Source organism: Bufo gargarizans, chromosome 3 (assembly GCF_014858855.1).
Source record: "Bufo gargarizans isolate SCDJY-AF-19 chromosome 3, ASM1485885v1, whole genome shotgun sequence".
NCBI classification, from domain to species: Eukaryota; Metazoa; Chordata; class Amphibia; order Anura; family Bufonidae; genus Bufo; species Bufo gargarizans.
This window is the reverse complement of record NC_058082.1, coordinates 565,903,045-565,916,345: the sequence shown is the minus strand read 5'-3', so window position 1 is coordinate 565,916,345 and position 13,301 is coordinate 565,903,045. Positions and strand designations below refer to the sequence as shown.

Sequence of the window (13,301 nt, the reverse complement as noted above, 5' to 3'; positions counted from 1 at the left end):
TGAGGCACTACAGGCTCAGGTGAGGCACTACAGGCTCAGATGTGGTACCAACAGGCTCAGGTGAGGCACTACAGGCTCAGATGTGGTACTAACAGGCTCAGGTAAAGGCACTACAGGCTCAGATGTGATACTAACAGGCTCAGGTGAGGCACTACAGGCTCAGATGTGATACTAACAGGCTCAGGTAAAGGCACTACAGGCTCAGATGTGATACTAACAGGCTCAGGTGAGGCACTGCAGGCTCAGATGTGGTACTAACAGGTTCAGGTGAGGCACTACAGGCTCAGATGTGGTACTAACAGGCTCAGGTGAGGCACTACAGGCTCAGATGTGGTACTAACAGGCTTTAATGTGCTGATTATACTCATATACTTCCTTCTGCTGGTTTCAGAGTCCTTTATCTGTGCTTATTGGGTAAGGCCTTGTTCACACTTCAGTTATTTGATCAGTTATTTCCATCAGTTTTTGTGAGCCAAAACCACGAGTTGAGGCTACACAGAGATCAGGTGTAATGAAAAGATCTTCACCTGTTCTGTGTTTTTGACCCACACCTGGTTTTGGCTCACAATAACTGATGGAAATAACTGATGAAATAACTGAAGTGTGAACAAGGCCTAACTGGTCCACTTGCTAACAGCCAGGTACTGGATATAATATCATCTTCTTCTCTATGTCTTTCTCTCTCTTTCTTCCTTTTTGCACCCTACAGGTTGGTTCTCCCTAGCAGCAGGCATGCGACTTCTGCTCCATTCTTTGTACTGCTTGCTAATAGAAATCTTTTCACACGGTCCATGGAGGAATGTGGTAAAACACAACTTTGAGCTTAGTTGTAATGGTGTGTCCAGGTACTTGAGGCTTCTCCTGGTTACTAGGTGCTGTGGGGTCCATGACTTAGAAAATGCGGCTATCTCCACTAGACTCACTTTGTACCCATCTATACACTGGTCTGTGCTGGGTAGCTTCTGATGATTCCTCCTCCCGCCTTCCTCAGCCTGGTCGCTGCCAATGGGGCTAAAGAGGTAGCTACATGGTGGACTTACCTCTGACTCTCCTAACTCTGCACACTTCCTCCCTTCTTGTGCCTGTCCCTTTTATAGGGGGAAGTACCAGCACCATCTAGTGGTGACTGATGTGAAGTGGTGGTTACCAGCCTGTTATATGGAATTACAGCAATATACATAGACAGCATAGAATGACATGCGACAAATACCCTTAAACTTACAAGGCCCCACTACGAATACGGAGTAGGACACTGCAGTTGCTGAATTGAATTGGAGTCACCTGGAGGGGCACATGGACTAATATAGGGGCTGCATTATGGATCAGGTCCTAGACCCCAGACTTTGTAGAGGTGGAGAGGCCATACTGCCCCCTATCTGTAGCTCTAAGAATGAAGTCCTCGTACAGCACATCCATGGAGGAGGCACTGTAGTCTGCAGCCCGGTCATCATGTGTCACTGCAGGAAGCGCGGCCATAGTGATTGTCCCCTTTAAATTATCACCATCAGCAGATTGTAAAGTGACAACCAATATGGCCGCCTTCCTGGTATAACTATGGCATCGCGCCCCAGCGTTCACCGTCTCTTTGACTTCTGATTTCCTGAACATATCTGTACACGGTGGGAAGATGACACCAGGTCCAAGGTGAAGAAGTGGCCATCGGGGTGCAAGTCGTCCTCTTCTTCCTCCTCAGAGGGGTCCTCGTCTTCAGGGCTTCTCCAGGTCACCGATCCTGTTGCTCCTGATTACGTCGTAGATCAGAGATATCAGCAGAACGTTGTACTGGAGAAACAGCAGACCCTTACAGAAAACCGACAGAGTCCAAGAGTGAGCGTCTGCTGGAAGACAAAGCAGAGTTAATGCAGCAGAGACTCCTGGGACTGAAGCTGAAAAGTCCTAGCAGCTAGTCCTGCTCTCAGCTGAGGGTCTGCTACAAGTGCGTCGATGTGAGTCGAGCACAGCAGCCGCCACACACATCTCTCTTCTAGTTTGTTACAATGTATCAGTCTGGAGTCCAGGCTATTCAGCTCCTGACCTAGAGCATTGTTTAGACTGGATAAAATTGTAACAAACTCTCAGCTGTGAGCAGGACAAGCTATGTACAGGTTTACTGCCTCTTGATGCAAACAGGAGTGTTCTCACTCACTGACAGCAAGCACAGATATCAAAAATGATGAAGAAATAAACCATAAATCATCTTATTTATTGCATTTTTGGGTGGCGTGTAAATGGCGGCTGATGATGATGGCTGTGATGGGTATGATGATGACAGTACTGGTGTCTGTGCTCAGTGAAGACCCAGCACAGTAGACGTGGGGTAAATGTTGCACTCCCTCCCCCTGTTGGCAGATCCTTAGTAACTTGTTACTATGTGTGTCTATGTATATATAAGAGTTTAGACTGCAGTATAGCTGTGGACACTAGATGTCGCTGTTGTAGCAGAGAACAGTTATACGCAGAGCTGTTATCAGGAGGTTCCATCAGTGCGTGGCTGAAGCCACATGTGGTGGAGAGGAGCCTGTACAGCTCAGCCTTTAGGTTATAGGCCCTGGTGACCAGGCTCAAGTAATGCAGCTGAAAGCTTCTGGAGAAGGGTGGAGCATGGGTATAAGGGTGGAGCATGGGTATCCTGTGTGTGAGGCTTAGAAGACCTGCAAGTGGCTACGTGAGACCAGGGAGGCTTGTTCCCCATGGAAATGTTGCTGGTCTGGAAGCTGGAACGACTTGTTCATTGTGGGAAAGACAGTGGGCTGGAGGTCGGAGGGAGTGACCCTGGAGATGCTGCATAGTGGGTCACCTGAAATGTTCTCTTTGGATGCCCTTAAAAGGATATTCTGTTTAGATCAGGTTATTCCCTATCTACAGGATAGGGCATAACTTAGATCAATGGGAGTCCGACGAGAACGGGGGCCCTCACTGGTCATGAGAACAGGGTACCAACTGCAGCCCTTCTGTAATGAGTAGAGCGGCCGGTGGCACATGCGCATGGCTGCTCCATTAATTTCTATGGGAGTTCCGGAGACAGCCGAGTACAGCGCTCACCTTTCTCCGGAATTCCCATGTGCAGTAGAGTTGTCACAATGCTGTAATTCTGAAACCAAGAAAAAGTGTTGCAGCCGACACCATGCAGAAGAATAAAAAAAACATGTATTAACCTCATGTTGCCAGGCTCCTTTTTCTCAGGGATCTTCTAGAACAGTGTTCCTCAACATTAGTGATGAGCGAAACCCGACCACCACGTTCGGGACCGTACCGAACGTTATGGTGTCTGGGTACCGATCCTGAACCCGGATTTGAGAGCCTGTGAGATCCAGCCCCCTGTATACACTGGTAATACACTTACATCAAATGCATCACAATACAGAAGTATCATAATGCATTGTACAAGGGATCAGACCCCCAGAAGTTGTGGGGGAAAAAAAAAGTTTTAATAAAATTTGCATAATAAATACAAATGAAAGTTTCAAGTAAAAAAAAAAAGTGTTCTTTTCCCTTAATTAAGTAATGAAAATTTTAAAAAGAAAAGAAAAATATACATATTAGGTATTTCCGCATCCGTATCGACCGGCTTTATAAAAATGTCACATGACCCAAGCTGTCAGATAAACACCGTAAAAAAAAAAAATATATTTCTGGTCACTTTCCCTCACAAAAATGTTGTAATACCAAGCCATCAAAAAGGCGTATTTCGCCCAAAATGGTACCAATCAAACCGTCATCTCATCCCACAAAAAATGAGATCCTACCTGCGACAATCGCCCAAAAAATAAAAAAATATGGCTCTCAGAAAATGACAACACAAAAACAAGATTTAATTTGGTTCAAAAATGCATTTACTTAGTAAAACGTAACAAAAATAAAAATTATAGACATATTAGGAATCACCGTGTCCGTAACAACCTGCTCTATAAAAATATCACATGAGATGCCCCCTCAGGTGAATGCTGTAAATTATTTATTTTTTCAACTATGCCAAAACAGCAATTTTTTTGTCACCTTGCCTCACAAAAAATGTAATACCAAGTGATCAAAAAGTTTTATGTACCCCAAAATGGTACCAATCAAACCGCCATCTCATCCTACAAAAAATGAGTCCCTACCTAAGACAATTGTCAGAAAAGTAAAAAAAAAACAAAAAAAACAGGACAGTCAGAAAATGACAACACAAAAACAAGATTTCATTCTGTTCAAAAATGCATTTACTGTGTAAAACGTAACATAAATAAAAATGATAGACATTAGGTATCGCCACGTCCGTAACAACCTGCTCTATAAAAATATCACATTATATGCCCCCTCAGGTGAATACTGTAAAAAATATTTTTCAAAAATGATGCCTCACAAAAAGTGTAATGCAAAGCGATAAAAAAAGTCTTATGTACCACAAAATGGTACCAATAAAAATATCACCTCATCCCGCAAAAAATGAGCCCCCACATAGACAATCGCTCAAAAAATAAAAACCAATGGCGCCCATAAACCAATCCATCAATAACTGAGCTGCAAAAGCCATATGGCATGCCTTCCGTTCTGAGTTCTGCCATGAGCCCCCTCAGCAGTTTACCACCACATATGGGGTGTTGCCGTATTCAGGAGAAAATGGGTAACACATTATAGGGAGCTTTTTCTCCTGTTACCCCTTGTAAAAATGAAAAATTTGGGGCTAAAGAAACATTTTATTGGAAGAAATTAAATTTTTCATTTTCACAGCCAAGTGTTTTCAAATTCAGTAAAATTCTTTGAAGGGTGTAGTTTCCAAAATGGGGTCACTTTTTGAGAGTTTCCACCGTAGGGGTACATCAGGGTTTCTTCAAATACAAAATGGTGTTCAAAAACCATTCTAGCAAAATCTGCCTCCAAAATCCATATGGCGCTCTTTCCTTCTGACCACTGCCAGGTGCCCATAGAGCAGTTTACTGCCACATATCGGGTATTTCTGTAAACTTCAGAATCAGAGTAATGTATATTGAGGTGTAGTTTGCTGTGTTGCAAGAAAAAATTTATTAACATGAAAAATCTGCAAAAAAAGGAAATTTAGAAATTTCACCTCCATTTTCCTTTAATTCTTGTGGAACAACTTAAGTGTTAACAAAGTTTGTAACATCAGTTTTGAATAATATGAGGGGTGTAGTTTCTAAAATGGGGTAATTTATGGGTGGCTTTTTATTACGTAAGTCCCTTAAAATCACTTTATAACTGAATTGGTGTTTAAAAAAATGGTTTGGGAAATTTTGTTGAAAATTTTTAAAATAGCTTTTAAACTTCTAAGGGCTCTTTCACACCTGCGTTGTCCTTTTCTTCCGGCATAGAGTTCCGTCGTCGGGGCTCTATGCCGGAAGAATCCTGATCAGTTTTATCCCCATGCATTCTGAATGGAGAGAAATCCGTTCAGGATGCATCAGGACGTCTTCAGTTCCGAACCGGAACGTTTTTTGGCCGGAGAAAATACCGCAGCATGCTGCGCTTTTTGCTTCGGCCAAAAATCCTGAACACTTGCCGCAAGGCCGGATCTGGAATTAATGCCCATTGAAAGGCATTGATCCGTATCCGGCCTTAAGCTAAACGTCGTTTCGGTGCATTGCCGGATCCGACGTTTAGCTTTTTCTGAATGGTTACCATGGCTGCCAGGACGCTAAAGTCCTGGCAGCCATGGTAAAGTGTAGTGGGGAGCGGGGGAGCAGTATACTTACAGTCCGTGCAGCTCCCGGGGCGCTCCAGAGTGACGTCAGGGCCCCCCACGCGCATGGATGACGTGATCGCATGGCACATCATCCATGCGCATGGGGCGCTCTGACGTCATTCTGGAGCGCCCCGGGAGCCGCGCGGACTGTAAGTATACTGCTCCCCCGCTCCCCGCTACTACTATGGCAACCAGGACTTTAATAGCGTCCTGGCTGCCATAGTAACACTGAACGCATTTTGAAGACGGATCCGTCTTCAAATGCTTTCAGTACACTTGCGTTTTTCCGGATCCGGCGTGTAATTCCGGCAAGTGGAGCACACGCCGGATCCGGACAACGCAAGTGTGAAAGAGGCCTTCTAACGTCCTAAAAAAATAAAATTACATTTACAAAATGATGCCAACATAAAGCAGACATGTGTGGGAAGATGATTGATAACCATTTTATAAGGCAACTATCTGTCTTAAAAGTAGAAAAATTCTAATTTAGAAAATTGTGAATTTTTCCAAATTTTTGATTCATTTTTAAAACATTTTTAGAACTAAAAGGAAAAATAGATTGACTCAAATTTAGCACTGTCGTGAAGTACAGTGTGTCACGAGAAAACATTCTCAGAATGGCTTGGATAAGTAAAAGTGTTCCAAAGATATTACTGCATAAAGTGACACATGTCGGATTTGCAAAAAATGGCCGGGGCAGGAGGGTGAAAACTGGCCCAGGGTAGAAAGGGTTAAAGAAGGTGAAGCGCAGAAGCGGCGGGGCAATGTTGTAGGTTGTGCTTGCGCAGTATAGTGCAGCGATTGGGACGAGAGGTGGCTTAGCTGGCTGTAGAGACGGGGACTCCGAGTACTTGGGGTCCAAACTGGGGCCCTCTTATTCCATTATAGACGCATGTTAAATAGTAATGGGGCCAAAGTAAAAATAATCATCATCACACAGTAAACATCAGCGTGACAGCACAATCAGTGCACTAAATACATGAAATATAAGGAATATTAGTAACAGGATTTTTTTTTAACAAAGACATAACCAAAATTATAAAAAGGGGGAAAGAAACTGAGGTCTAACAAAAAGCGAACTGAAATCAGGGGCCGAGGGTCCGAATGTGTAACGACGGCTGTGAAACACAAATTGGGGGCGATCACGGACAGCGCTGCCTCCTGTGCCTCATACTGTATCTCTGTATCTCATGATTGATATCGGCCCTTTACTCTGTGCTTCAATAACATCTTATCGTCCATTTTCTTTTCAGACGAAGTGAATTGCTACCAGCAGGCAGCGCCGTCTGTGATCGCCCCCATTTTGTGCTTCACACGTCTTTATTATTCAGTTGACCTTATTTCATTAGATTTGATGTTGCGTCTCTTTTGTTTCACAGCCGTCGTTACACATTCGGACCCTGGGCCCCTGATTTCAGTTCGCTTTTTGTTAAAAAAATCCTGTTACTAATATTCCTTATATTTCATGCATTTAGTGCACTGATTGTACTGTCACGCTGATGTTTACTGTGTGATGATTATTATTTTTACTTTGGCCCCATAACTATTTAACATGCGTCTATAATGGAATAAGAGGGCCCCAGTTTGGACCCCAAGTACTCGGAGTCCCCGTCTCTACAGCCAGCTAAGCCACCTCTCGTCCCAATCACTGCGCTATACTGCGCAGGCACAACCTACAACATGGCCCTGCCGCTTCTGCGCTTCACCTTCTATAAAGTGCATGTGCCCGTCTGACATGAAGTCAGAAGCCGCATAGCGCACTTTCTTTTACTAACATCACGGGCTTCACCGCAGTGGTACACCATCCTCTCTGCAAATCTTCCTCTATGAAAGTGCGGTATGTGACGCCCACTGGCCACCAATGTGCTTTATCTTGACTGATAACAATATTATCTACTGCTTATATAATAACTATATATTGTACCACTGGAGCGCGATCTACTGTAACCCTTACTTGGCGCTACCACTTCTAGTATTCTTTTGCCCACATGATGCAGTTAGCTGTTACTCTTCTATTACAGATCTCCTTGCCTCTATATTCTGGAGGACATTTGATTGGGCTTACCGTTATTGCGATACATCTTCCATCATGCATAGTTATTATCTACTGTGGTAATGTGGACAGTGCTGGAAGGGGTGTTGTCCCACTTCAGGTACCTCAGATGGGTGAGACAGATACAATTCAGAGATTGGCAGTGGTCTCAGTAAAGCACAGTTTGCTGAGACATTTCTGTATACATTTTCTGGGCTGGATTTTACTTGGACTGGTGGCTAGGCTTGGTAGAGGGAGTTGCCAGTCCACACCCTTCCAGTACTGGATTTCCTTTCTACCTGAGGTAAACGCAGGTGAGGCCTGCTGTAATCAGGTTGGCATAAAGCGCCTCAGAGGAGGTCAGTCTAGGGAGAGATACACTGGTAGATACAGAGACCCAGAGCAGAGGCTCTGTGCGTGGTCTCAGCTTGCCAGGCTGAGGGACCCTGGGGCACTGTGACAGCCCGAAGTTTGGGAAACGCCGGGGTTCAAGGGTCACAAGGCCGGAGTCGGGAGGACTGTTGGGCCACACTTCCCCATACAGGTACGGGACTGGTTACAGCCGGAGAGGCTGGGGAACTACGGGCTGAGAAAAAGCCGCATATGGGTTCCGTGTGTGAACAGGGTTCTGTAGCTGAGTCAGGACCACGTTAACAGGTGTATTGAGAGCCCAGCCCGGCAGGTATTTGTTTTGTTTTGATGTATGTGGGAACCTCACCACCCCAGTGATTATTAACTGGACTGTTCCGTGTATGAAAAATGTTCCAATAAATGCAATGTTTCGCCTTGAAAGCTGCGGTGGACGACAATTCTTGTGAGAATGACCCCCCAAGTACAGCGATCCCTTACACTACCATCATATGCTATTTCAAATTACTACTCTGTCTTTAAGTTCTGTTTATACCTATTTTGTATATAGAAGTGAAAAATAGCCAGCAGCACTCCTAGGAGTGCTGCTGGCTATTTTTCACTTCTAGTACATTGGACCTAGGTGCTGGTCCACACTGGCCAGACGTGCACCCCCTGCTTATACAGTGTGCTGCTTCCTCACTTTCCTCAAATTATTTTGTATATAGGCCGTGAACAAGGTCTAGGATTGGACGAAACGTTGGCCATCTGTATAATTACTTCATTGACTGGAATTCATAAATTACTCTGATCGATTTAAACTACTTTGAGTGTCGAGGTTTTGATATACTTGATCTAATTGACTTTTGTATCACTGAGCACCACCGTATCGACCAGGAGTGCCGACCAATCAGCTATACCCAGCATGTCCACACTGTCCCACAGAAGTGTTCAGCTGTCCATCCCGCAAACACTGGAGAGAAAGAGGAAGTACCCCCTAACCACCCAGGAGTCCTGGCCCTCAATGCCAGCATTTACAAATTCCTGGCCATTCCGTCTGGTGGAGACAGCTTTGAAAACATCATGATGGCAGCTGTCCCACAGTACGTGGGTCCCAGCTGCCACTACGTTTCCAGGTGGCCGTCCCTGTCCTGCACAAACAAGTGGCGTACTGCACAACGCCATCAGTGGCAAGGGCCACATAACCACCAACACGTGGACCAGTAAGTACGGGCAGGGACGTTATATCTCCCTAACTGCCTACTGAGTAAATGTAGTGGCGGCTGGGCCTGAGGCAGACAGCGGTTTGGCCCACGTCTTACCACCACTGAGGATTGCTAGACATTTCTCTGAGCCTGCTCCTCCTACTCCGCATCCTCCTCCGCTTCCTCCTCTACCACCTCCTCATCACGTCAGCGCAACACCTGCACCACCAACTTCAGCACTTCTGAAACTCATCTGTTTGGGGGAAAGACCCCACACCACTTAGGAGCTGTGGGCGAGCATGGAAAAACAGACCAATGAGTGGTTGGTGCTGCTGAGCCTCAAGCCCAGCCTGGTGGTGTGCGACAACGGGTGAAACCTCGTAGCAGCTCTGGGCCTAGCTGGTTTGACACACATCCCTTGCCTGGCGCATGTGCTGAACTTGGTGCAGAGGTTCCTAAAAAATTACCCAGATATGTCAGAGATTCTGCAGAAAGTGAGGGCCGTCTGTGCGCGCTTTCGGCGTTCTAACCCTGATGCTACTCACCTGTCTGCACTGCAGAATAACTTCGGCCTTCCTACTCAGCGTCTCATATGCGACGTGCTCACCAGGTGGAACTCCACCTTGCACATGCTGGACAGACTGTGCGAGCAGCATGTGGAGTTTCAGCTGCAGCACGCACGGGTGAGTCGCTCTGCAGAACAGCACCACTTCACCACCGAGTGGGACTCCATGTGGGACGTGTGTGCCATGTTGCGCTGTTTCGAGTACTCCACCAACATGGCCAGTGCCGATAACGCCGTTCTCAGCGTTACTATCCCACTTATATGCCTCCTGGAAAAACGCTTTGGCCGATGATGGAAGAGGATGTGGCACAGGAGGAGGAGGAGGAGGAATAGGGGTCATTTCTAGTGATGAGCGGTAGGGGCAATATTCAAATTCGTGATATTTCGTGAATATTTGGGCGAATATTCGCCATATATTCGAGAATTCGCAAATTGGTGATCTCCAGGCATTTTTTTCATGATTGCGAAAATCCGCATAAAATTGCATGAAAAAAATTTGCATGAACTGGTATTTAAAAAAAAAAACTGAATATTCACAATTACGAATCCATTTTTAGATATTCTAAATATTAGCGAATTCTCGAAGTGCCGATATTCGCGATTAAAATTCTCAATTTGAATATTCGTGATCAACACTAATCATTTCCACGGTTATCAGGCCAGTCGTCCACAGGTGGCTCGGAGGGTGGGTTCCTGCACCAACAGAGGCCAGGTACCCAACTGTCCAGCCAGGACACAGCTCTGCAGGATGAGACGGAGGAACCGTGGTCACAGCAGGGTGGCACCCAAATCAGCTCACGGGCATCACTGGAGCGTGGCTGGGGGGGGATAGAGAGGACACAGACAATACACCTCCCACTAAGGACGAGTTGCCCACATTCTAACCAGTTCTGATCACTGGGTGACCACCCTGCAGAATCCCCGCTACAAGCTTTTTCTGCACGCTACAACATCAAGCACCACCTTCCGATATGGACCATCTTAGCAGAAGGCAGCATTTCAGCAACATGGTGGAACAGTACGTGTCCACACGTCTGCACATACTGACTGAAGGGTCTGCCCCATGTAACTTCTGGGTCTCCAAATTGGGCACATGAGCTTGCCCTTTACGCCTTGGAGGTGTAAAGCCTAAAATGGCTGCTGCACGTGTGAGGACATTAAGCAAAGAACTTTGGGAACGAGGGATCACGCACAATGCCATGCATGCAGCCAATCAGCAGCCAGACAGCTCTGTGATGTCACAGCCCTATAAATAGCAGCAGCCATCTTGGATTCTGCCAGTTTCCAGTGTACTTAGTGCAGGGAGAGACGTCAGCAGACGCTAGGGACAGTGCGAGGAAATACTTCATTGTGCTAAGAAAAAGATTTACAAGTGCAGGGAAAGATTATTCAAGGTGTAGGGAAAGGACAGGGAGGAATCATCTACACTATAAAAGGAGAACAGGGTGCAATAGGAGAGTGTACAGCCTGGGTGATAGGAGCGATTCTATTACACCTTGCTGCACTGACTGCGGGTCCAGATTGTAGGTATACTGCTGCCTTTAGGTTGTTTGCACTACATGATACATCAGTAATTCCAGCAAACCATGCTTGTTATTGGGGTGCAAGTTCTGTGTGATACAGCCATTTACGGGGTGTATTAATAGGATAGATACGTACGTCCCATTAGCCGTTCAGCGTTGATTTTACATTGTTTTAAATTTTTTGGGTGGGGGGGATAATAAAATATGTGATAATTGCTGTTCAGCGGTGAAGTTACATTATACTACAGCCATTATTATATTTCTTATTTTGGGGTGTAGTTATAGGAAAAAGAATACGTCTCGCTACTTGCCCGCCTACTGGAGGAAGCGGCGGATGTCTCTTACAGATCTTGGCTGGGCAGTAGCTGCCGACTGTCCTCTAGTAGCTCTTCCTCGCTGAAAAGTGGAGCCGAGGCTACAGCATCTAATACTTCCCGCGCTGAGAAGACAGAAAATGACACAGGCAGGTCGAAGACAGGTGAGGGCACAGGGCCTTCTCCCGGGCTATGCCAACTAAGCGTCGTGTCAGAAGAACCCACCGACTCTTGGCTGGGGGTGTGTGATGTCACTTGCATAGAAGTCGAAGATCAAGTCAACCACTTAAGCACCACTGGGTGGCTGGTCGCGACACGACCGCTAGCTGACATCGGGAGCTCAGTCCTCTTGCTGCGACTCCTGCTACCACGGCCCCTTCTTCTGCTGCCTGCGACAGAAACATTTTGCCCTCTGCCCGTTCCCTTTGAAGGGTCTGTCACTTGTCTGTCTGACATACCGTATAATAAAATAATAAAATTTAAGTAATACTCCCCAAAAAAGGCTGTAGTACAATGTTACTTCACAGCTGAATGGCAATTAAGATATATATATTTTTTTTTTTCTGATTAATAAACCCCCCCCAAAAAAAAAAATTATTTAAGTTCACCGCAGGTCAATTAAGACGTATTCTTTTTCCTATTATTACACCCAAAAAACGAAGTATAACAATCACAATTCACCGCAGAATGGCTAATGGTATGAATGTATATTTCCTTTTACTACACCACGTAAATGGCTGTAGTACAATGTAACTTCACCGCTGAACGGCACCTCCCGTGAGACCGTTGAGGGGGACATCAGTGACGTGCAGACAGTAGCGGATGATGATATTGTAGACGATCACACTTAGGAGCCGAGTGAGGAAGAGGCTTCATCATCATCAGGAGAAGAGGGTGGCAGCTGGTGCGTGAGGCAGCAGCGGCTGAGCCAGCAGGGTGGCAGCAGTGGGAGGTCGGGAGCCAAACTTGCCCGGGGTAGACCTGGAAAATAGCGCTGCACAAGTTCACGGAGGCAGCAGTAGCAGGCAGTCAACGCAGAGTGTTGGGGGGAAAATCCCATACTATGCGGTGTGGCAATTTTTTGTTAGGCCGCTGGAGGAGGTGAAGCAGTACCAGCCCCATTGGCAGCAACTTAAGTGTAGAGTCGCTGATAATCAGTTTTCTTCACCCGCCTACTGAAGAAGCTACCTACCAGTAGCATCAGGTAGACGTAGAGCAGAACCTGAAGCAGCAGGTTGTGGCATACCTGGAGTGCACCCTGCCACCCTCCATTGAAGATCCCCTGGACTTCAGCCAAACTTGATTTGTGGCCACAACTGGCCGAGTTTGCCCTGGACAGACATTATTTCCTGTCCGGCCAGCACTGTGGCATCAGCGTGGGTGTTTAGTGCGACGGGGGTCATAGTTACCCCAAGGAGAACTCACCTGTCCACCCAAAATGTGCAGAAACTGACCTTTGTGAAGATTAATCAGGCATAGATCAGCCAGGAATTTCAAACACCAGTGCCTGATGCATCAGAATAGATCATCCATGGTGTCACACTTACACTTTGACAAAAGAGAACTGTTTCTTCTGGCTACCTGCTTCAGCTACTATTCTAATGCTGCCACCTGCCTGATGCCACACCTGCAGC

General features: G+C 46.1%; 1 protein-coding gene across 3 annotated transcripts in view; it reads right to left on the bottom strand.

The window, feature by feature from the left end:
• Positions 1 to 233: 233 nt before the first annotated feature.
• Positions 234 to 13,301, bottom strand: part of LOC122930714 (hemicentin-1-like) — a 72,669-nt gene continuing 59,601 nt past the window's right edge. For 2 of the 3 annotated variants that reach the window (XM_044284276.1, XM_044284279.1), the window contains exon 5: positions 234 to 1,838. In XM_044284276.1, coding sequence (XP_044140211.1) covers positions 1,708 to 1,838 — 131 coding nt within the window. In that variant the 3' untranslated portion in view covers positions 234 to 1,707. The remainder of the gene's footprint in view (positions 1,839 to 13,301) is intronic. The other variant, XM_044284278.1, reaches the window with a different exon arrangement.